At 36.6% G+C, this 25,692-nt stretch overlaps 1 protein-coding gene across 1 annotated transcript; it reads right to left on the bottom strand.

Annotated features, from left to right (window-relative positions):
• Nucleotides 1-69: 69 nt before the first annotated feature.
• Myl1 (myosin light chain 1) lies at nt 70-23,805 on the bottom strand. The gene is made up of 7 exons (XM_042679147.1): nt 23,530-23,805; nt 10,303-10,330; nt 5,466-5,609; nt 2,780-2,953; nt 2,316-2,393; nt 749-791; nt 70-350 (listed from the first exon to the last, which is right to left on the bottom strand). The coding sequence occupies exons 1-6, from the start codon at nt 23,641-23,643 to the stop codon at nt 763-765; spliced, it is 567 nt and encodes a 188-aa protein (XP_042535081.1). The 5' UTR covers nt 23,644-23,805; the 3' UTR covers nt 70-350; nt 749-762.
• Nucleotides 23,806-25,692: the final 1,887 nt, after the last annotated feature.

The following is a 25,692-nucleotide window of genomic DNA, read 5'->3' as shown; positions in this document are numbered from 1 at the left end:
TATTTTGTATATTTTAACAAAAATTGAGGTTTCAGAAACTATTTTGATAAAACAAGGAAATAAAAACACTGGGATATTTTAGACTGACCAATTCTGTTTATTGATGTAGTATTTTAGGGATGCTTGTGGACCCATGGTAGATAATAAAGGTGGTACTTGGATTGGTTGTCAACCTTTTATTCTTCTTGTATACAGCAGCAGAGAAAAAAAAAAAACTTATGGCATATAAAAATCCAGGGAATCCTTCCATTTTCAATGGTCCAGGTTGTTTTGTTTTCTGAATGGTAGTAAACAGATCTGGGCAGTCACTCATGAGTATTATTGAAATAAGGTTCCAACAAGTGCTTGTTCTGTAAAGGAGAAGGAAAGTCAGTGAGATGTTGATCCAATCTTTCCAGACAGAAAATTCAGGAGAAAATAATGTGCAAAGGAAGTATAAGCTCAAAAGGAGCCAGTGCTTAATGACTCTTCATTAGGAGCCAGTATTGATTATATTGATAGCATAAACCAATTCTGATTATATTAATAGCATTTAAAGCTGTTAATTTTAAAAATACAATATTGAGAATTCCTTATTTATTTATTTATTGCATTTTGGCAATGTTTTATTTATTTCTCCCAGGTAGGCCAAGAAATTACATCTCCAAGTTCATGCCACTGAAACATACCTATTACTTGCAAACAAAAGAATTAGAAAATGTAAACTTTAGCCAAAGCTGTATTTATGAAAGAGAGGACAGGTAGGTACCTGAAGAGCTCCGTTTACACGGACATGATGTGTTTGACAAAAGCTGTGGGGTGACAAAGGCAGTTCAGGGTTAGAAACATTCAAGTTTAATGAAAGAGAAATTGATGTGTGACATTCTTTTAAGATACTATTTTCCCCATACATCCATACTATGCTACCAACGATTTTTTTTTTTTTTCTGCTGGTCATGCGGCCTGAACTCTGGGCCTGGGCGCTGTCCCTCAGCTCTTCAGCTCAAGGCTAGCGCTCTACCACTTGAGCCACAGCACCACTTCCGGCTTTTTCTGTTTATGTGGTGCTGAGGAATCGAACCCAGGGCCTCATGCATGCAAGGCAAGCAGTCTACCACTGAGCCACCTTCCCATCCCCGCCCCCCCCAATTCTTCTATAAAAATGTATTTATAGTAATAACCAAATGTGAAAAGTTGTTTACAACTAAGAAATTGAAGTTCAATCAAAATTACCAGTGAAGATTTGCTTGGTTGAGTATTTTCTTTTGTCTTCTCTTCCCACCTCTCCTCTTCCTCTCTTCTCCCCTCCCCTCTTTACTTTCCCCCCTCATTCGTATGGGCTTTTCTTTCCTGTTTTATTTTTTCTAAGTTGTGGGACATTGTAAGTTTGTATTTTTATTAAAGCCATCAACATAAGTTTATTGAAATGTAAATAGATAATCTTAGATGGAGATAATCCTTTCAATTTTACTGGAAATATTACAAATTACAAATTATATTATGCATGTTATTATGTGTAGTATATTGCACTTAACAATTATATTGTGCAATATTATTCTCATCTTTGTTTTGTGTAGCACAATGACCTTCCCTCCCTCCCTGCTTCCCTCCCTCCCTCCCTCATTCCTCTCTCCCTCTTTCCTTCCCCTCCCTCCCTCCTTCCTTCCCTCCCTCCCTCCCTCCCTCCCTCTCTTCCTTCCTTCCTTCCTTCCTTCCTTCCTTCCTTCCTTCCTTCCTTCCTTCCTTCCTTCCTTCCTTATGTCTCACTCTGTAGTCCAGGCCTTGAACTTGAGATATTCCTGCCTCAGTCTCCCAAATGTTGGCCTTGCAGATAAGTTCCATTATGCCCAGCTAAAGAATGATTTTCATGTATGCAAGAGCAGTAGATGACAAGAACTAAATTTAAGAGCTAACTCTGTTATTAATCATTTGATTGTCACTAAGTAACTGAAGCCTTAAAGCCTTCAGTTTTGCCACTTTTATCATTGTTTGACATTTTGTACTTTAAAATCTCCACAACTTTAATATTCTAGTCTAAGCTATTGATTCCGACACAAGCCCTGCCTGTCTTCCAGCCTAAGATCTAACAAGAAAAACATAGGTGAGAAAGCACATGTTAAACTGTAAAACAATGCATGTGTTTGGTAAAACAAAAAACACTGGAATAAATCTCATGTCTCTATTCAGATCCTCACAGGATATCTTCTTAGAGTTACACAACTATCTGATAGCATAAAATGTGTGTCTGTCAAGAGAAAGGAAGAATTTTAGTTCCAGTGGAGTCTATTATCAACTAAATCCGAGTTGCTGAAGCCGCCGGTGTGCACTGGTTGTACCTTCATAGTTAATGCAGCCGTTGGAGTCTTCTTGGCCTGCCATGAGGGCTTCCACTTCTTCCTCTTTCATCTTTTCACCTGGGGAAACACATCCCACCCTCTTGTTAGAAACAGGGCTGCATTCATTTTCAAAAGTCTGTCATACATTCTACCTATTCAAAGCAAAACGGGTTCCTTCCTCTTTTCCTGATGCTCAGTAAGTGATCTGCAAACTGTTTTTAATGAATGCATAAAATGCACATTATACCTTATTCTCCAAACTGTATCCTATAGGTACTACAATGCTTTATTTATTCATTGCTAATTTTCCTGAAACAAATTCACTGTCTTTGAGACTAATTGAAACAGTTATTGACTGAGTCCTTCACCCTCCTTTGTTTTGGTGATGACGTTATTCTCCTATCATGTCACAAACTTCCCTGTATATTCTGTCCCATTAAGTCCTTGCAATACACTCTCCTTACCTAGAGTGGCTAGCACATGGCGGAGTTCAGCACCCATGACCGTGCCATTGCCTTCCTTGTCAAAGACACGCAGACCCTCAACGAAATCTTCATAGCCACCCTGGTCCTTGTTGTTGGAAATGGCTTGCATCATGGGCAGAAATTGTTCAAACTCAATTTTCTTGGCATTCATTTCTGGAAGATATTTTAATTTGGAGAGTTAATAGCTACATAAAATACCATTTCTGAATTACAAGTTACACTTGAAATTCATTCCAGATGCTCTTAAAAAAAATCTTCACAGAGCTTAAACTTCAGTTGTAAAATTGCTAAAATAACAAAAATATGATAATAGATAATAATAGCATGAATTACAGAGCCCTTGGGCTGAGATTCTACTTCTAATCCACCACTTATAACTATGCAACAGTAGGTAACTTTTTAAAGTTCTTTGTGTATTAAGTCTTCATCTGTAAACCACAATTACCTCAGGGTGTCATTATGAGAATTAAGTAAGATAATACACATAAAGCTTATGAAAGTTTGTGGATAAAATTTGGTGCTTAATAAATGTTACCTACTATTTTCTTAGCAATGCCAATTTAATATATTCTATTGCTAGGAAAGCAATATGGTGGTTTGCTTCTATAAACCCATCACCATATAGACAAAATAAAACTTAACTTTTCTACATATTGTACTCATGTCCTGAGCTTTCCTATAGCCTTACATTTCTTTAAATATTTTAAATTATTTTTTAAATAATTAAAAAAGCTTATAAGGGGCTGGGAAGGTAGCTCAGCGGTAGAGTGCATGCCGTGCATGCATGAGGCCCTGGGTTCGATTCCTCAGCACCACATAAACAGAAAAAGCCGGAAGTGGCGCTGTGGCTCCAGTGGTAGAGCACTAGCCTTGAGCTGAAGAGCTGAGGGACAGCGCCCAGACCCAGAGTTCAGGCCCCATGACTGGCAAAAAAAAAAAAAAAAAAAGCTTATAAGAAGCTGAGATCTGAGGATGGCAATTCAAAGCCAGCCCTGGCAGAAAAGGTCTGTGAGACTATTATCTCCAATAAACTACCAGAAAACCGGAAGTGGCTCTGTAGTTCATGTGGTAGAGCATTTATCTTTAGCTGAAGAGCTGAGGGAAAAAGCCGGGTCCCAGAGTTCAAGCCCCATGACTGACCAAAAAAAAAAAAAAAAAAAAATCAACCAAAAAATCCCCAACCAAATAATAAACCTTATAAAGAAAGTCCTTGAGTCAAATATTCTGTGAGCTCCTTACAGCTGTGTAATGGAGAATCTTTGATATCTCTGACAAATTCCTTCATGATAAAATTATGAAATAGACTATCCAGACATAGACAAGTGGATAAAGTTGTGTACTCATAAAATAACAATAAAAGTTCCTCTATTCTTTAAAAAAAAATAGAAATCTAGGGCAATATTAGGTAGGTTACATTTGAATGCTCCATAAATGAGCATTTACCTAATAATTCTTTTTAAAATGGATGTTGGCAGGTTAGGCAAGGACATTTAAAAATAGGATTTAGCTTATTATTTTCTCACTTTATCTCCTACTCCAGTTACTTTCTGCATGATTTAACTGCAAATTTCTTTCAAAGAAAATGAGGAAATCTTCAGCAGACTTATTTAGAAGTTTTCTTGAAATCAAAGTTCTTTTTTCTTTTCTAATGAAGGAAAATCACCAAAATATTCTTAGTTACTAAAAAGAATTACAGGGTTATTTTCCTCCCTTTTCCTTTTTCCCCATAATAGTAAAAATAAATAGTCCAAATAGCTACTTAAAAGACTTCAGTTTTGTGTTAGGTCTTTTTTGTTTAGACTCACATTTTCTAGTTGACTGTTAAACTTTGTCATGAACCATTGGGATTAAAAACAATTTCTGTGTTCCAAACTAATGATTGGGTTTCTACCTCAAGTGAATAACTTGTGCCATTTTACCACTTACATATACTACTGGTTTCTGATCCAAGATTTACCCTGGGGCACTGAATGCAGGTTCTGGTGTAGGATTTTCAAATCCTTTGTAATTTGTTGGAAATAGAAAGCACACATCAAGATGTCAATGTGTCTGTTCTTAATTAAGATAGCTGAGTTTCTTTTAAAGGCAGCCTGAGAAGCAGTGTCAAAGACAGTGTACACACCAAAGGAAGCATGCATCTTTCAATCACTTCCCAACACTGAAACTTCATTTGCAGAGTTTTTATTAAAAATATGTTTTTCCTCCTCTAAAAGTATGGCATTGTAGATTGACTGATACCCTATAAAAAGTCCACTCGGTTTTACTCATATTTACTTTCTTCGTTAAAATCGATTTTGCTTTTAAAGGTTTGGAGTGTGAAAATGTACACTAATTTAGCTATTAGCTAGTTCCTTAACTCCTCAGCTATAGACATTAGATATGATTCTGAGGATGATGATCTTGGCAGGAGGCATCACTTTTATCTTGGAAGCATGATGCATTTTATCATGGCTCTCAGATCCTCTCTAAAGTAGGGGTCATGCATTTTATGAGGACAAGGCTAAGACTCTAGATTGCCAGTAGGCACACAGCCTCCATCATCAGGAGTAACCTGAGCCTTACTTATTTCTGTTCTTTCCTGCTCCCTCTCTCTCCTTCTCTTTGCCTCACCCTAACCCCATCTAGGCTTTGATACACACAGATCTGGAAAGAACTGGTGAGTTACCTTCATTGCTGGGGTTCCCCAGGACTTTCTTGACCTCTGCATTGGTGGGATTTGTGCCCAGTGCCCGAAGAACATCACCGACCTGGCTCAAGGTGATCTTGCATTCACCTGTTCTGTCGAACAGGAGAAATGCCTCCTTGAATTCTGCAAGAGGCAAGGAACATTATGGTGTTTGTTTCCTTTTTCCAAACTATTAGTTAATCTTTTTAAAATTGTCTTTAAGTAGTTGTGCAAAGGAGTTGCCATTTAACAAAACAGTTTATAAAGACAATATATCTTGATCAATGTCACCCCTTTCAACATTATGACCCATCTTTTTGCTATTCACCCCTTCGCTCACTCTCAGTTTTGTACTCTTTCAAGGATTCAGTTCAAATTCTTTTTTGTTTTACAGATTTTGCCAGCCACTCAAATTGCTATCTTCTCAACACCCCTCCCCTCCCCACCTTTTTTTTGTGCTGGTCCTGGTGCCAGAACACCGGCCTGGCTGTGGTCCCTGAGCCTTTTTGTGTAAGGCTAGTACTTGAGCCACAGCGCCACTTTCTGCTTTATGGTTGGTTAATTGGCCATAAGAGTCTCAAGGACTTTACTGCCTCAGCTAGTTTTGAACTAGCAATCCTCAGTTTGCTTCTGAGTAGCTAGGATTTCAGGGGTGAGCCACTGATGTCTAACAGAACCTCCCTTCTTTTATCGTAATCATTAGTGAATATTGTCATCATTTCTTTTTAGGATTATGTTGAAGCACCACTTCCAATTTCAATACATGTTGATACATGCTTCATAATCTCTTATGAAAAATGAAACTTCCTAGTCATAATTATTCATATTTCCTTCACCTACCTGGAAAGGAGGGCTCAGGTAAGAATTCCTAGACCTTGAGACAATCTAATAATCCTCAGAAAATTCATTATATAGCTACTCATGTTCAAATGTCAAAAAAAACCATATCTCATCAGGGTTTTGTTAGGTGAAGTTAATCCAGTTTCTTTCTTAAATTATATAGAGAAAGCTCTTCTTGATATACAGGTTTTCTCGGCTCTCATCTCAATCAGGTTTTCTTCTGAAACAATTTTATTTTTCAGGGAAAAATTTACAAGAGTGAGAGGAACCTGTAATTCCTATATCATCTAACCACTTCTGTGTGCAACCCTAATAGGCTTCTGGGATAAGACATTCAGAAGAACATGTAGTCTTTTTGGATTGTTGCTATAATTATGTCTATACTTTAGTCTTTTTTCCAAGTAATGTACACAATAATACACTTCTAGAGTAGCTGTATAATTTAAGTGTATATTTTAAGTTAACTTTTAATGTAGATACTTGTAGCTTCATAAGCAATTATATGAAATAGTGTAGAGAGATCTATTGTATACTTGACCCAGCTTTCTCCTGATAGCAACATTGAACAAAATCATAGGATGTTGTTGAGACCAGAATATTCACATTAATGGATTCAACTGACAGTTTGTTAGTTTGTTTACTTATCTATTTATTCTTGTGGTACTGGGGATTGAACCTAGGCCTCTTGCAGGCTAGGTATGTTCTCCACCCACAAAGCTGTATCTTTAGCCTGTGTGTTTTTTTCATATTTTTTGTTTACTTGTTTTTTTCATATTTCTTGTTTACTAAATGGACGGGTGCATTCAGTACACATATGTTATTTTCCTCATCGTTTATTGTTCTCTTTTGATTGAACTGGTTTTATTTTTCAAATTAAAATGACAAGGAGTTTAGAAATTATGTACTAAAAAGGAAGAGGGGTTACTACAGATTTAGAGGCCCACTGAGGCCGTTTAAACTAAAATTTGTAAACTTAAATGTGTGAGAAGTCCAGAAGTTTTGATGGTGATTTATTGGAATATTAAGGGCACTAAAATGTTCTTGAATGAACTAGTAGAGCTGAAAATATACTCTTTTAAGGTCAACCAGTAGTTTCCAATCAAAGGATACTGTCAAGGCCAGGCACGGTAGCTCATGCCTGTAATTCCAGCTGCTCAAAAGGCTGAGATTTGAGGATCATAGTGCAAAGCCAGCCCGAGTAGGAAATCTGTGAGACTCTTATTTCTAATTAACCACCAAAAAGCCAAAAGTGGCATTGTGGCTCAAGTGGTAGAGCAATTTCCTTGAGCAAAACAGCTCAGAATCAGCACTGAGTTCAAACCCTAGGATTAGTGTGCAAGTGCACACACACACACACACACACACACACACACACACACACACACACACGAGATACTTTCTTGACAGATTACTTATCAGATAGCTAAAATACCTAAAATAGATGCTGCAGATCCTGTGGCGCCATTAGCCAAATATTATTTTCCATCTTTCTAAGGGACATGTGAAATTGAACTATTCTTGTTACTGGCTCAATACTCAAAGAGCTCACAATTACCTTGGTCAGGTACTGGTGTAGGAGTCAGACTTTTATGGGCTGTAACAGAATAACCTTTTCATTTAATGTTTGTGTTGATTTCATGTAGAGACCAGAAAAAACATATATTCTTTGTGTTCCATACTTGTAACCAAAGTCTTGGTTACTCTCTTGAGGACTATAGAATTTGGACTGACAAACTACTTCCCAGGGCTGCCTCCTTATTTCTATAAAGAAAATTTATTCCCACTTACTCATGTATTAATCTGTAGCCATTTCCATATTTCAATAACAGAATAGATTTTTTTAACAGAGACTACTGATATCTAATATGTTTACTATTTTCCCCAGTAGTACAGAAGAACATAGATTTAGAACTTTGGGGTAATGATAGAATTGTTCTGTATATTCCCCTTCCCCCAAAGGTAGCTACTTTCTTTGACTCTTGGCTATGACTACTGCCCTTGAAGAAGATAATAGATTTTAAAATTATTAATTTTTGATAAATAGTAGTCTGTAGCATCATGTGGCTGGTGGCAAATTAACTAGACATCATAGGACTTAGACATTTGGAATGCTGTAATGTTTTTCTTTCCTACTGTCCTTTTTGTTCTCTTAGTACAAATAGAGCAGCATGAGCAAACTTCTTTAAACATTAAACAAGGAAATGAGCTAGTCTTTATTCATTTCTGAAAGTACAGGATTTCCATTTAATTTTAAAAGCTCACATTTGTTTCCCTAAAATGAAAGGAAACCAGTTCACTATGTTAATTTTATTCAACTTCTTGTCTAAAACCTATTTCACATGTGGAGCAATAGGTTTCATATTCAACAGTGAGTCTGTGGGTCTCTGCAAGAGTCTGAAAATCTTTCATTGCTTGATCCTACCATAACTTGGCAGCCATAATGACATAGTAAATTAGACCTAGAGAGAGTTGGCATGCAAGACTTGTTGCATCACTAGCAAAAAGTACATTAATGTCAAACAAATTATAATGCAATTTCCAAAAATGCCACAGTATTTAAACTTTTTGAATGATCTTGATCTGTAAGTAACCCATTCATTCAGTCTTCTTTCTACATGGGCTCATCACCCATCATTTAGGTAACAGTAACATCTTTCAGAGTATAGTAAACATCCAGTTTTTCTTAATTGATACCTAAGTGAAGAACATGACAGGCACTACACTAAGAGTGAAGAATGAGGATTTCTTCAGGTACAGGAACCCAAATAGGTCTTTACTAATTATCCATATTTATATTATTTATACTGCTGTTAACATAAGAAATACATATTATATGACTGTGGTCAATATTCAAACTTATGCAGTAGTATATGACCAAACTGTTTCATTCCCTCCTTTCTATAGATGTATTTCTGTATTGGTTCATTCAAATGGTGTGGCACTGTACAACCATGCCTTCCTTTACTTTCTAATGAAAAAAAACAAGGGCCTATTAGACATGAGACCTGTTGGATCCAAAGACTCAAAAGGTAGCCAAGTGCTGGGGGCTCATGCCTGTAATCCTAGTTACTCAAGGAGACTGAGACTGAGGATCCTAGTTCAAAGCCAGCCTGGACAAGAAAGTTAATACTCATCTTCAAATTGGCCAAAATATTAGTGATCAAGTGCTAATTTTGAAAAAAAAAAAAAAAAACCCTCAGAGCCAATGCCTAGGTCCTGAACTCAAACCCCATTACTAACACACACACACACACACACACACACACACACACACACACACACACACACGTCTCAAAAGAAATATTAAAGTCTTTTAAAAATTCAGGATCTTTGAATCTTTGGAAACTCCTTGCAAGAAACTTTTTATGAAATAAATTTCCAATTGGTTTAAAATCATACCAGATTTTGATAGTATCACCAAGTTTTGAGGTGATACTATCACCTCTCTGGGTATCCATCCTGGATCTATTGGACAGAGGTTGGGCCAGAGGATGGGTAGTGTTCCCTCCCATAGCTCTGAGACAAATTGTACCTTCTTCTTTGTTTTTGAAGTCACTTTTGTTCTATAATTCACTATGATTGCTATTGAAATTGTTTAGATTTGGTAAGTGGACATTCTTTATAATTTATTTTGTTTTCTTAATTGAGCGATTCAGTCTTCAAATCTCTTTGTAGGGATTTTATTAGTAAAAATCAATACCTTTTGTGAGTATATACCTATCTAAGTGTGTGATCAATTTTACTTAGAAATCAGTGACCTTAAGGATTTCTTTTGTGGTGTTTAGTTTTTATGTGCTTAAATCTTTGATTGCTGATTATAAGCAAAGACTACAGGTTGAACAAACATATCTGGCATCATTGAGAGCAATTTATATTTAGCATGGCAGTAACAACTGTGGATAATTAGGAAGCATTGAGCTCATCCCAAGGGAGTTGGTTTTCTCACATGTCATCTAATGAGTGTGCACATATTAACAACTATAGCTTTTAAACTTACCATCCTGTTGTTCCTTAGAGAACTCGATCTGTTAGAAAAAAATTAATCACAAAAAAATTTAACCGAACAAAAATGTCCTGATTTTTAAGTGTATCCAGCTCATTTCCTGAATACTCTTCAAAGTAAGCTCTAGAAGTCAGGCTACTTTTCCAAGTTCAGGCATAGCTTGGACACGGACAGATTGAACCACAAAATAAGCAAGCCTTGGTGTTAAATAAAATTTCAGAAACCAGGCAGTCCTCTGCCTACATCTGCAGTAGAGAAGTTCAGATCACTTACCTGCAATCTGGTCAGCACTGAAGGACTGCAGTGGCGGGAGAGAGAAAGGAAGAAACAACTAGTACCCTTTCAAATGCATTGACAGAAAGTGAGTGCTCTCTGCCCTGAGACTTTTAGGAAGTCCAGGTAGGTGTCACAGAATAAGAAGATTGTCTTAGAGTACTTTTGAATCTAGGAACAGATAAATCTTTTGAGAAAGACAATTAGGAAATAGTTCTCAGTATTTTAAGAGATGAATCCATGATGCAACAAATGCTAAATCAAATTCTTCCTAGAGCAATTTCTTCTTAGTGCATTTCAGACATAACTAACACCTATCACTCACTCTATGGCAAAGTACAGATGAACTGTACATAAAGACTCTTAAATCTCTCCACTGCTAGTACATTTTTATACTAAAATATAATACCCAAATCATCAGATGCAGTTTAATTGCAGCCAGCAGTTACCACTGGATTGATTGTAGGTTAAGGTATACTATTTTGCTCCAAGTTGCTTTTCTAAATTTAGATAAGCCTTTATGATAGAGCAAACACTGGTGAAATATAAAGCATTCTTAGGAGTAAGATGTATTTTTTTTCAATTGGCATCACAGCTTTAATTAATTCTATCATCAATATACTTCATTTTAAGTATTTGACCTGGGTATGTTCTTCCCTCAATTCTATTCCTTGTCTGCCTTTCTTTCTCAAAAAGTTCCTAGACATTGAACTCTATCTTCCTATAAATGACAAGTAGCTTTCTTGGAGGACCCACCATGATGGAATGAGTTCTGGGCTGCAAGTCAGAGCGAAGAGGCTGAAGAGTAGGTTGAGGGCAGCTCCAATCCCTGAGTAGAGTCCTCCTTGCTCTGCAGGCTCCCTTTTATTTCTGGGCAAACTGACCTCACAGATAGCATCGAGTTTCAGAGTCAGTTGCCACTCCCCTTTGAGAGTTCTTTAGCTTTCTTAGGGCAAAGAGAAAGAGATCTGTACTCTGGGGGCTATTTTTAGGAAGGCAGGACCTAGGAGTGGACAGCTATCGTGGGACTGAAGCCTGTCAGTACTTTTATGGTCTTTATCTCTCAGATTTTTGAATGTAGTGTCCCTTTAAGAAGAATTTTCTTTGTTCAAGTGCAGAGGAGGTTTTCTCTAGTGGCTCAGGCTGACTTCATCTCTGGGTGAATTACAGACTTCAGGAAGTACCAGTCAACAAGGACTTGGTATTAATGGAACTTCTTGGGTGGGACTGGTTTGAGGTTTCAAATGGCAATGGCTATAGAAGGAAGATCTTCTCAAGCCCTGTCACTTATAGCAAAGTTCAGAGGACTTGAAAAGGCCATGCATGCTCTGTGGGGTTTTTTTAGGATGGACACACGTGGCCATCTGGTCAGGTCTTGAAATAGCCAATGAAATTGTTCTTTTGCAAATTATAGCATCAGGGGTATACTCTAATTAAGGGATGATTTTGATCTCCATTTTCCATCATTCTCCCTTAGTCTTCTGACATTAGGTCTGTGCAGTTTCCTCTTTCTTTGTCATTTTCATGATGGCTGACTAGTCATTTTTTTTTTTAATTTCTGAAGTTCAAGGCTAGGAAACTGCTACGCCATTTTGCCCTCGTATGCTGTATATATATTATTTTTAAATTTTACCCTAAGTTCTTACTAGAACATGGTGATTCTGTTACTGCCTTGTTGAATACTTTTTTATTTTGGCCAGTACTGGGGCTTGAACTCAGGGGCTAGGTGCTGTCCCTGGGCATGTTTTGCTCAAGGCTACCCCTTGAGCCACAGCACCACTTCTGGCTTTTTCTGTGATAAATTGGAGACAAGAGTCTCATGAACTCTCTTACCCATGCTGGCTTTGAACCCCATTCTTCAGATCTCAGCCTCCTGAGTAGCTAGGATTATAGATGTGAATTATCAGCATCTGGCCCTTATCGAATACTTTATGGCTCAGTCTGCAGATTGACTAGAAAAAAATAGGAGGCAAGACTTGTGGGAACACAACATTATACTTTAATGTTTTAAAGACATCTGTGGAAATGGCCAGCAGTGGGTTTACATGGCAGCTTATATGAAAACAGGGAAAAGCTTCCTAATTGGAATTGCATTGAGAAGTTTTTAGAGGAGATCAATCCTAGTATGCCTACTGAAGTTCAGACAAAATATTCATCATTTTGTACATGTTTCAAGTAGCATAAAGTATATTGGAGATGAATTGTGGTTCAGTTACTGCTTCCATAAAAGTTTTTAAGGAGGAGAGTCATATAAACAATGAACTCACTCCTACTACAAGAACACATACTTTGAGGCCACCCCTCAAACTAATCTAGAAAAAAGTTCACAATTTAATATACATCACTGGGTTCAATGTCTATGAGGAAAAAATACTTAGAACCTTAAGTCCCCAAATGAGGACTGAGAATGTAATTTACAAATTACTGGCTTTTAGGTAATTATAATTTCATAAACTTTGACATTTTGAAAGGTTATTGGGAAATGAAATTTAACAGAGAAATTTTAGCAAATGCTTTGAATCATTTACAGGAAATGAAAGATAGATTCAAAGGTGGAAATTTATAATCTTTAATAATTGTTTAACTTGGAATCTCACAATTTTTATACATAGAGCTATTAGAGGAGAACATACTTTCTTTGTGTTCATTTTTAGTTCTGTAACATATGTATGTAATTGTGTCATTAAATTAAAATTTCCCTATAATTTAAGATGCATCTTCATTAAAATAATTTTGTAAATATTACAAAATTATAAAGTTGGAGTTGCCTTTCTAAATATAACAGTATTTTCATATTTCATTATTTTTCAAATAAAAAGTAGGCCATTAAGTATATATAAAACATGGTCAGATCTGTTGAATAACCCAGAAAGTCAGTTTGAAAGATTTATTTGTGTGGAATAAGCCTATCACAGCCATATGAATATCATATTATTTTAAAATAGAAGCTTTAAAGTGACAGGCAATTTTTAAATGACATGGAGAAAGTGCCATGTCAGCTGGGGGCTGGTGGCTCACACCTGTAATCCTAGCTTCTCAGGAGGCTGAGATCTGAGGATCATGTTTCAAAGCCTGGTCAGGAAAGTCTGTGACACTCTTATCTCCAATTAACCACCAGAAAACTGCAAGTGGCACTGTGGCTCAAATGGTAGAGTGCTCACCTTGAGCCAGATCAAGGCTAGCACTCAGGCAGTGTTCAAGCCCCAGGACCGACAAAAAAAAAAAAAAAAGTAAGTTCCATGTCTTTCTCTCATAGAATTAAGACTTTTTTTTAACCTACTGAGAATTAAAATATAAATTTGAGCATATTATTTGACAATAGGAAAGACTAAACTTTAGAGAGCCAACTGTAGTTTAAAAGTTAGGTTGTTGGGAACATGGCTTAGTGGTAGAGTGCTTGCCTAGCATGCAAGAAGCCTTGTGTTTGATTCCTAGTACCACATACACAGAAAAAGCCAGAAGTGGCACTGTGGCTCAAGAGGTAGAGTGCTAGCCTTGAGCAAAGGAAGCTCAGGGACAGTGCCCAGGCCCTGAGATCAAGTCCTAGGATTGGCACACACACACACACACACACACACACACACACACACACACAAAGTTAGAATACCTGGTCTAAGAAAGTGGCTTAGAGGTAAAGTGCTTGTCTAGAATCCATGAAGCCCTGGGTTTGACTCCTTAGTATCACATAAACAACAAATAAATAAAAGAAAAAAATTAAAAAATTAAAAAACAGCTAGAAGACCTAGGTTTTGTTCTCAGGAGTAAATGTATAATTGATTTTCTAGTATTCTTTTTAAAATAACAAATGCCACCTCCCTTTCCTTTCTGCCCTGATATTATTATAATAGCGATGTACTCAGCCTTTTTAACAAAGGCATGATGTGAATACACAGTTGGCTAGTAGTGGCTTCAGTTTGTCATTTCACCATTTGGTTTATTTTAAAAGTTAGATTTAAGTCTTTCAGTCTGGCATGAACTCCTCTCTGCTTTCCTTTTTTTTTTTTTTTTTTTAGAAATTAAATATTCTTTAAGCCCTGATAGTACCTCCTACCTTTCAATAATCTTCTTTCTCTCAAATATTCTACCTAGCTTCTTCCTCCCAACTGTAAGTTATTTAACCTTCTTGTCTTATATTTGGGGAAGTATAATTTATCCCTGAAACCTATTTGTTCCTGACATGGACTGGGTGGTGTTGTGTCCCAACATCTCTATCCTCTAGGACTGTTGCTCCTGTCAGTCTATTTTCATTCAATTAAAGCCGCCAGGACACAAATATATTAAGCTTTTTCTTAAACACAAGCTCCTCCTGCAGAATATTTCCTGAGGATACACACCTTATCTGTGCTCTTAAAGAGCTTGCATTCTAGAGGAATTATGTGTTCTTGTCCTTCAACACTATCTCCACCACCTGCTGCTTCCCAGCACATAGCTCTTGCTCATTTTGAATTATTTGTATCTATACTCTTTTTTTCCTAGTAACTTCTTCTCAGATTTTACAAGACTATTTGTTGTCAAGAGTTCTCTTTTCCAACCTTTTGTTTATAAAGTCTCTTTTTATTTTTATTCCAGCTTAAATAAATATTTGTCTTAGACAAGTATATTTTTATGACTTGGGCAATCCCTTGCCATCGAGTTTATAACTAAGTACTAGGATACAAGACACTCCTCCTAAAAATAACTCTATGGCAGTACTTGCAGATTCTTTTTTCACTTTGGAAATTATCTTCAGTTAGTAATCGTAAAGTTTATTTAATTGATTAAAGACGAGATAAATTTTCTGATAGGAAGAATAGTTTGTTAAAGAAAAATATTAAAGTTCAGTGAATCAAACAGGTCCTGGAATTGATAAATAACAAGGTTTTAGTACAGTAAAAAGAAGAGCTATTAATTTAAAACAACCTGGAAAAATAAGTGTAGGAAGGCGCAAGGACTATGATCTTCAAAGATCTTCATTGCTTAGTGAGATAAATGGACATGAGGAGAAAGAAAGACAAAGGAAAGAAGCTGTTCCAACTGGAGCCAGTTTTACAACATTGCTGTATGTCCCTAATTTAAGGCCTGCGAGAGAAAGCAAGACTTGGACATATATATATAGATTCTCAGGAATAACTTTGTGTAATTTTGTACCATCTTAAGGGTTTCTAAACCATACCATGAAAGGAGCTGTTAGTTGTTTTTGTTTTTGCTTTTGCTTTACTTAAGGATATAAATGTGTGTGTGTGTGTGTGTGTATGTGTGTGTGTGTGTGTTTTAATCTCACTGACTTGTATACTTCAGCATTGCACTTGGCTTCTCTAATAGAAGAGACACCAGATGGATGGATTGGATAAATTGTTCTGAACTGAGGCAAAATGTATAATTCTGTACTCGTCAGGCCTAGACGAGTCAACTGAATCCAGTCACATCACAGCAAAGACTGTGATGCTAACATAATTTAGACCCATATGAATTAACAGAGATTGAAGTGAATTTTAATTAAAACAATAAAAATGTGAGCCAAACCTACTCTTTTTTTCCCCAATGGTCTCTGATTTTTCCAGAGTTAGTAATTGATCAAGAAATGCATGGCATTGAGAAAATTTTGCTTTTTTAATTTTGTGCATTTATTTTCATATGATTTCTTTAAAGTCTAAAATTCTGTTTCTGTTCACCCCTCCACTTTCAAACTTTTATAAGGTATTAGAAAAATTCTTTATGGGTTGTTTTAAGTTATGGTAGCAGGCATGGTGGTACAAAGTTGATAATCCTAACACTTTTTTCTATGAAAAAATTAAAAGAATAGAGGTAAATCGTGCTGACAAATGGGTCAAAAAATTCATATTGTAGGCCCTATAAATTGTGTGAACTGATAGTATAATCTTAAAAAAAATAACCTAAAGAAGAGAAGTTGTGTATCCAAAGAACACATGATTTGCTAGGAGAACCCAAACAAGATTCCCAGTCTAGTTCTTTTTCTGCCTCATCAAAATTTGAGGTCTCTAGAAGAATAGTGCTAGTATTCGTGAGTCCCTACAGAGAAAAATCAGATAATTATAATTTCTTTTTCTTTTTAGTTTTTGAGACAGGGTATGTAGCCCATATCTCCTCTAGATTCTGGTTTAGGGTTAAAAAAAACAACCCTGAAAATGAACGTAGAAACAAACTATTTAAGGTATTATTTTCACATGAAAAGTGTTTCAGTCCGAAGAGAAGTGGAAGAAAGTGTCATATCAGCAGACTAAATATAATCCTTTTCATAATTTCCATGAGTCAGATGGTGCTTAATACTGTGTAAGTAATTATGGAATGACTTCTAAAGACAACTTGCCAGGGGGGTTCATTTGCAGCATGAAAATGTCAAGGGCTAAATTTGTCCTGTCACTTTGTAGTCTTCTTGCCTTACCAAGATTTTAATTATCTTCAAAATGAAAAGTTATTCACTATTAGTCGATGCACATATCTCTTCCTTCACAAGCTGTACTTTTCTTGCCAAGATAGAATTCAGATAGAGATAATCCAAAATGAAATTCTAGAGAGAATTACAAAATTCTCTTTATTATTTTCCCACTCTAGTCCACTTGTTTTATTTCTTTACAGTGTGAATATATGAAAGAAAATGTGATACTGATACCTAATAATAAACTCAAATAATTTTTGTTTTCTCCTGAGGTTAGATGTACTCTGCAAATGGCTGAATATTACAATTGGTTGATATTCAAGTTGCATTACTGTTTTTTAATCTTGAAACATCATTGTAAAAGAAAACAAATTTTCAATATGATATAAAGGAATCTTAGAAAGCAGCTAACTATTTCTACTACTTTTTTTCTAATTAGAAACTGACTTCATAGGATCTTTTTCTATTCTTTGTCTCAAATCAGTGTAGGTTATGATTTAACCATGTGATACATTTCTACCTGTTACTCCAGAGAATGCTTACTGGAGTTTTCAATTTAAATCAAGCTATGTATTTATAAGCATGGCAGAGATCTCATAGTCTTCTCAGAAAATTAGTTTGATAGTAAGTTTTCAAGATTAAGTTGGAAATGGGTAAGTACTTAATAAAATAAAACCAAAATTATTTTAAAATTCAATATTTCATAGCATTCAGGAGTAATGTTTAACTCTTGATTTCTGTTTGCAGCCTTTTATGGGAACCTGGAACAAAATGAATGAAAGTCCTTAAAGTTCTTAAAGTTTCAGCCTTCACCTATAAAAGAGAACAACCAACTTGTCAGCAAGTGTGCTAGGATGAAGAAAGCTTAAAGAGCAGAACAGTAGTGAGTACTGTGAACTTGCTCTGATATGTGCCTTTAACTCCCTCTTCTGGCTACACAGAACTGTGCAGGACAACCCAAGATCCACCTTACTCCATGCTGTTAAGAACAGAAATGTCTCCTTCACACATCCTTGAAGTACTCTTTAGAAACCAGAGATAGCTCAGGATGTGGTTAACATAGTTAACTCTGATTGTTCTGCTAAGTTCAAGTCCAGCTTCATCACTTGCCTAGTTATTTGATCATTTAAGCTGAGTTTCTTGGGAAAAACTGTACAAGGTTGAGGAAGTGAAACTAGAGAACGTGGTACAGGATAAATTCACATGAAGATTGATTGTTATTACTACAAAGAAGTTGGTAATTCCTGAAGATTTTCATGGGCCACAGCTTCATGTAACATTCCCAGAATACTTCCTATGGGATCAGATGTATTAGCCTTCTTAAACAAGAGAAAACATCAGAGACCAACACAAGTAACTTTTCATTCCTGAGCTAAAACAAGTTATAACGAATGCATAACCATCTACAGCTATTGAATAGTCATCAATAAATAGATATATTTGGGAACATGAGGCGTTCAAGTTATCCATTAAATTGAAATTTTAAGTCTTCCCAAGAATGGGGTCAGTTGTTGTCTCGAGACTAGTTTATTTGGTGGAGTTTCTGTCAATGCATTCTGTACCAGTACATAGCCATAGTGATGGCCCCTGCATGCCTTGTCAGCGATAACCAGATTGAATAATGAACACAGTGAGAATTGAAATGTGAACAGCACAATGAGAGATAGGACTCAAACCCTCCATCTTAAAACATCTTGGCATTCCAGCTAGCACAAGCATCATGCAAAAGCTGTACTTACATTCTGAAGATCATTTAAGATTGGGGCGCATGTCATTTCCTTTATTTCATCATTTCACATAGTTGCAGCTGGTATCATTCCTGTGTTTCCACAGGAGCCATACTTACAGTGAGTGTTAGTTCCAACAGTTGCAATTCTGTCAGATAGTGTTATTTTAGTGTGGACTCCAGCTGAGAGCATCGACTCTCTGAAGGATGAAGAATGCTTAGAACAAGCAGGGACAGTAACTTTGTTGTCCAAATAACAGCAGAAATTTGGTTTCAAAAAGGGTACTCATTTTAAAAAAGTTGTGCGGATAGCATATCAGTAAACATCTTCTGGGAGAATGTTGGTGGTTTTATGACAAGAACAACTAAAGAAATGTTCTAAACAAATAACCGAGAAACCAGAAAGTCAGATTGGGAAGTGCATTTAAGTAACCAAGAAAATGAAAACACCCCAAAATATCTGAGTACAACAGCTAGGCGCCAACCCATTGCAATATCTTAGGATGGAACACAGTTCTTAACTGAGAATATTATTATGGAATTAAATTTCACTATAGCTGTATAGTGAATTATGACCGCTACGCTTAAACTTCTGCACTATTCAGTATCCAGAAGATGATTAGGTTCCTTCCTTCCTTCCTTCCTTCCTTCCTTCCTTCCTTCCTTCCTTCCTTCCTTCCTTCCTTCCTTCCTTCCTTCCTTCCTTCCTACCTTCCTTCCTTCCTTCCTTCCTTCCTTTCTTTCTTTCTTCCTTCCTTCCTTCCTTTGCTTCCTTCCTTCCTTCCTTCTTTCCATCTTTCTTTCTTTCTCTCTTTCCATCTTTCTCTCTCTCTCTCTTTCTTTCTTTCCTTCCTCCATTCCTTCTTTCCTGCTTTCTTTTTCTCCTTCCATCTTTCTTTCCTTTTTTCTCTTTCTTTCTCTCTTTTTTCTTTCTCTCTTTCTTTCTCTCTTTCTCTCTCTCTCTCTCTTTCTTTCTTTCCTTCGTCTCTCTTTCTTCCTGTCTGTCTCTCTTTCTTTCTCTCCCTCCCTCCCTCCCTCCCTCTCTCCCTCCCTCCCTCCCTCCCTTCCTTTTCTTCCTTCCTTCCTTTCCCTCCCTCCCTTCCCTTCCTTCCTTCCTTCCTTTTTCTTTCTTTCTTTCTCTTCTTCCCTCCCCTCTCCTCCCCTCCCAAGCCCTCCCTTGTCTCTCCTACCCTCCCCTGCCCCTCCCTGCCCTACCTTTCCCTTCCCATCCTTTTTATTTTCCTGTTGGAGGTACAAGTTTGAACTCAGAAACTCACATATTCTACACAACTCTCTATCACCTGAGCCACAACACAACTTTTTAGCTTCTATCTGTATTTTAGACAGTTCCCCCCCCTTTTTTTTTAACCTGGAATAGTCTGTGATTCTCCTATGTCTCTCCTGGAGCTGGAATTGCAACTACATCCCACCACAGACAGCTTATTTGTTGAGAAAGGGTCTTACAAAGTTTTGTCTGGTTATACCGTGGTTTTCACTGTATTTGATGTTGGTATAATTTGTGGAGGGGAAGGGGAAAAACAAATTGTTTAAATAGGGATACAGGTGGACCCATTGCAACAATGACGTTGTGTACAAGACGTTGTGTCAAAAAATGAACTTTACAACTTTGGCGCGGGTGGGGAGGATGGGAGGGCAGGGGTGGGAAGGGCAAACAAAGGAGGAGGCAACAATGCTTGATAAGAAATGTACTCATTACCTTGCTCGTGTAATTGTAACCCCTCACAAAAATCTTACTAATTAAAAAAAGTTTTGTCTGGGCTTGTCTTAAACCACCATCTATTCTCTGGATCTCTGCCTCCTGAGTAGATGGGATTACAGGCATGAGCTGCAAGCCTGGCCAAAATTTCTAGTCTTACATGATTAATAAAGGAAAGTTTAAAATCCAATTAAGTTTTATTTTTATATAGTTTTTGAGAAAGCTAATAAACATATACAAGAACTCTATTAACTTTTTTTAAAGTTCATTTTCTCTGCTTGAAAATGTTTAGAGCATGTATGAGGTAATATATATTTAGAAACATCATTGAATGATTAAACATCATAATATGAAATTTTGTACTTTTTTTTTTTTGGTCAGTCATGGGACCTGAACTCTGGGCCTGGGCGCTTCCCTCAGCTCTTCAGCTCAAGGCTAGGCTCTACCACTTGAGCCACCATGCCACTTCTTGGCTTTTCTGCTTATGTGGTGCTAAAGAATTGAACCCAGGGCTTCATGCATACAAGGCAAGCACTCTACCACTGAGCCACCTTCCCAGCCCCAATTTTGTACTTTTTATTTCGTTCTATTACCTACTGGGATGAAATTAAAGTTGATAAAATTCTTGAGTTGCACCATATTTTCAGTTATGCTATCATCCTTCTGAATATGCACTAATTTCATACTGGTAAATGTACCTCATTGAAAGCATTTAAATTCCTTTACAAAAATAAGATAGGTTTAATTCTTTTCTTTCACCTTCCTAATAAGAAATGACTCACATTGAATGGAATAAAGGTGAATTTCTTACTGTTTTGTGAAGTCACTTAACCTCTCTATATTGATTTGTGTACCTTATCCAAATTTATTACATCCCTTGCTGTGTAATGCAGGGCAATAGAGCTAGCACATTCTTACAGCACATGTTGGAGTATTTTATTTTCCTTAGTTGTACTAGCTCATATTAGCATCAACTCACCACATAATTCTCAAGGTTCAGAGAAGTATTACTTTTCTGTGGACAATAACAAAAATTGGATTACTTTCTGGATCGCAAAAGTAAGACTGTCTTTTCTCAGAGACTTGTTATCTGCTAAACTATTTTTTTTCATTTACAGCCCATTTCCTATAAAGTTAATGCTTATGGTTTTTTTTGGTTGTTGTTAGTGGGGACCTTTGCTTTTTTTTTTTTTTTTAAGGTAGAAACATTTTCTTTTCATCCAGAAGCTTTGTATCCTAGATACAAAGAGTTGATATCATTTAAAATCACAATAAACATAAAGAATAGCCTTGGAACTGATTTTAATGTTATTTTAAAAGAAAGAGTTAATGAATAAGGACAATCAAAATTATTGTCATGGTTGTAATTGCACTTGTGTCAGTATGTATCTGCAATGATACATTAATAACAATTGTTGGAAATGATTTGGTTTCTTCCTAATGACCTGTATGCATGCATCGTGAAGGTGGGAAAACAGTAATCAGAGGATCTGATATGTATTTCCCCTCCTAAATGGATATTTAGTAAAAGTAGTCCCCAAATACTATTAGCTCCTATATCTACTTTTTTCCCCAAATATACCTTTTTTTTTTTTTTAGGCTAGCAAGTATCTTCTTTTTTTTTTTTTTTAAATTTTATTTTATTTTTATTTGAGAACATACTGTACAGAGGGGTTACAATTACATGGGCAGGATAATGCATACATTTCTTACCAAACATTGCAGCCTCCTCCTTTGTTTACCCTTCACCTCCCTTCCCAGCCTCCCCCCTCCCCCCCCACCCAATCATACCCACCTCCCCCCCCCCCACTCCGACATTGTAAAGCTGGTTTTGACATGACATCCAAATATACCTTTGACTTAAATAAATGTAAAAATTTACTTGAAGCATAACATTTTATACAGAATTGGAATGCAATTGAAATTATGAGTATATCTTTTATTTCATAAATCCAAGGGTAGTCTAATTCAATCTTTATTTTAAGGATGGTTTGAAAAATATATGTGTATGCTAGTCAATGAAATACTTCTCTGCCAGGCAGCATTACAGTTGTAAGCAGACTATTTGTAACAAACTTCAGATCGGTCATGTACAGAACTCCTGGCATAAGCGGGCAGCAGATCACCTCATAAGCCCTTTCCATACAAGTACTGTTTTCCATACAAGGCCAGGTTCATTAGATGAAAATTCTGAAACTGTCATTTGGACCAATAGGAGCCCAATGAATGAGAAGAAGGAACTCCTTTGATAGGTCAAGTCACCTCGCGGTAACAGGGCATCCATTCTGTCAAGCTTCCAAAAACAGATCATCTTTTAGCAGCAGAGAACTTTGATCACAGTGAGGCGTTGACACAAAAATCAATCACATTCTCCTTAGTTCAAGATCAGTATGCAAATGCTCAAAGACAAACGTGAAAAGCCAAGTCACTGACAAGTTTCATCATGTTTTGGTTAGTTTTTCATTTAGAAGCAACTCAGAAAAACAAATAATTAAATAAGATGGCAGTGATGGTCACTGAAACACTTGGATGCCTATTTTTCTGCCCAGAGCTCTCATTTAATATTATATCAATTTTATTAAGCAAGGCCGAAGGGAGAACTAGCTTGAGTGGAAAAATCTTCTCTTTCTTAAACAGATGAAATAAAACAGCTGTAGAGTACCTAGAGCCAGGACAACTGGGTAATCAGCTGTCTTCAAGCTTCTGGAAACAGAGGCTACAAATTCCCCTATGATGTAGTTTTAAGGTAAAGGATCCAGTTTCCAGAAAGATTTTACAAAAAAAAGAAAAAAAAAAAGAACTATTTGAAATATTTGTAAATGCAACACCTTTCTACATATACACTCTCTCTTGAATCGTATTTGTATAACTTAGAGAGAAATAGAAACTAAGAGAACAAAAATTAGAGTAACTGAAAAATCCCAAATATAATTTCATGTTCTCAATATTTCACTAAAATGTTCAATAGAGCTCTTTTTAAAAAAATTATTTCTTCCAAAAAAATCCAAAAAAGCTCATAAAGCAGTTCATCATTTAGTACATTTCTCAATGGAAAAAAAAAATACTGCTTTGAAAAATCCCTTACTGTTAAAATGTTTCAGTGACCAAATAATGCATCTGTTTAGTTACCTTAATGGCAGAGAGGTCAATTTTTTCTTCCTTGGGTTTGGCTGGAGCAGGAGCGGGTGCTGGGGCAGGGGCTGGGGCAGCAGCAGGTTTCTTCACGTCTTTCTTTGGTGCCATTTTTGTTGAAAAGGATGGGCTTTAAAAAAAAAAAAAAGAAGGATCTCCTCCAAAAGAACCTGTCACAATGATACTTGGAAGAACAGTGGTAGCTTGCTTGATCCACAGCCCAGTGTCTTGAAGGTGGACCCAGAGTGTTAAATGGTATAAGGGCGTGCATATATATTTCACTTTGTGCCTAGTAGAATCTTGACACATGCAGCTCGATTGGACAGTTCACTAGTCAAGGGGGATGGCATTCGGGCTCAGACTATAAATGGAATCTAAAGGGTCAGGGCTTTTCAATTTTTTTTTAAACTCCTCTTGCCCCCTCCCCCCGACCTCTATATATAAAGGAGAAAGAACTGTGACAAAGCCAGCTTCAGATCTTTTGATGACAGCAAAGTAGATTGACATACTTTTTTTCTTTGTAGGATTACAGTTCTGTTGAAGCTTTAAATCATTTTTTTTCCATGCCTAAGACGCTTTGCTGAAGGATTCAATTTCCACTTGTAATTTTGGCAGGCAGTGTCACCGACTTTCACCCAGCTTCTTCGTTCATGCTCCTCCCATCTTGGCCATCATTTGCAAGAAAATGTTGGTCAGCAAAGAGGTGGTGGTGTTTAAAAATAAAAACAGACGTATAAGGAAAGCCCATCCAGTCTTAAAGTGGCTTCCCTTCTAGGGAACATGAACTCTGGATCTCTCTCTCTCTCTCTCTATCTCTCTCTTTCTCTCTCTCTCTTTCGACCCCCCATTGCAATGAATTCTATGCTGAAGAAGAACAATTCAAAACTATTTCCTATAATTTAATTTCTTGCATTTAATGAAGAACAAGAAGTGGGGATGGAGATGATGACAAGAACTAACTTCTTGCAAGATAACTTTCGTAATAGTACAGTCATTTTCAAAGTACACACATCTGTTATCCTTTCAAAAAGCCATAAAATCCATTTATTGCCTAAATCTTTCATCCATGCTAAAGACAAATACATTTTTAGAAAAAAAGAAGATGTTTTAATGTTTTATAGGTTTGGATGAGCATCTTCGTGGATTCTCTTTTGTTCTTGGCTTTCAGAGATGGCAAGGCTGAACTCATTGAAAAGTATATAATAAAACCAATAGATAGGTCACGACTTCAGAATTGGCAAATTCTAACTAGGCACTGGTAGCTCATGGCTGCAATCCTAGCTACTTAAGAAGTTGAGAATTGGAGTCTTCATGGTTTGAAGCCAGCCTGGGGAGAAAAGTTGATGAGAGTCCATTTCCAAAATAACCATCAAGAAAACTGGTCTAGAATACTGGCTCAAGTGGTAGATCTCTAACAGAGAGTAAGCAAAGCAAGCTTCAGGTTCTGAACTCGGACCTCAAACTGAAAAATAAGCTCACCAATAAGTATTTCATAACTTTGTAACCTGCAAATATTACCAGAGGAGGGTTACAATTAGTAATCAGCAGGAATTTACAGTCAACCTCACTTCTGTTGCTTCAACTTGTGTGATATTTAGTTAATAAGTACAATAGCTATTAATTTGTAAAACAAATAAGTTGCTAGTTTTGGATTTTTAATATATATTTTTATTGTAAAGATACTGTACAGAGAGGTTACAGTTACATGAAGAAAGTAATGAGTCCATTTCCTATCAAGCATTGTTACCCCCCCTTTGTTTTTCCCCTACCATCCCTTCCTTTACTACCTCCCCAACTCCTCCCCCGCCCCAACCCAAGCTATACAGTTCGTTTTCAGCAGTGTCTTGTATATCTTATTGTTACAATGGGCCAACTTGTATCCTTATTTCATCATTTTGTTATTTCCCTTCCCCTCCCCTAATGAGAAAAATGTATATACAAAATGCACCAGAATGTATATACAAGGGCACCAGAATCAAATACAGTGACAACAGGGGTTATACCATGGGGGAAGAACATACAAAAGAAACCAAAAAAATCACACAGTACATTATAAGTACTTTAAGAACAACAGCAACAAAGATAAAACTTCTTGTGTTCCTATCTTGGGGTTCATTTCACTTGGCATCATCTAATATGGCCATATGTACATAGCTTTTG

The sequence above is a fragment of the Dipodomys spectabilis genome, unplaced genomic scaffold (genome assembly GCF_019054845.1).
Source record: "Dipodomys spectabilis isolate Male_0828 unplaced genomic scaffold, ASM1905484v1 ptg000051l, whole genome shotgun sequence".
NCBI classification, from domain to species: domain Eukaryota; kingdom Metazoa; phylum Chordata; class Mammalia; order Rodentia; family Heteromyidae; genus Dipodomys; species Dipodomys spectabilis.
This window is presented reverse-complemented; position numbering and strand designations above follow the sequence as displayed.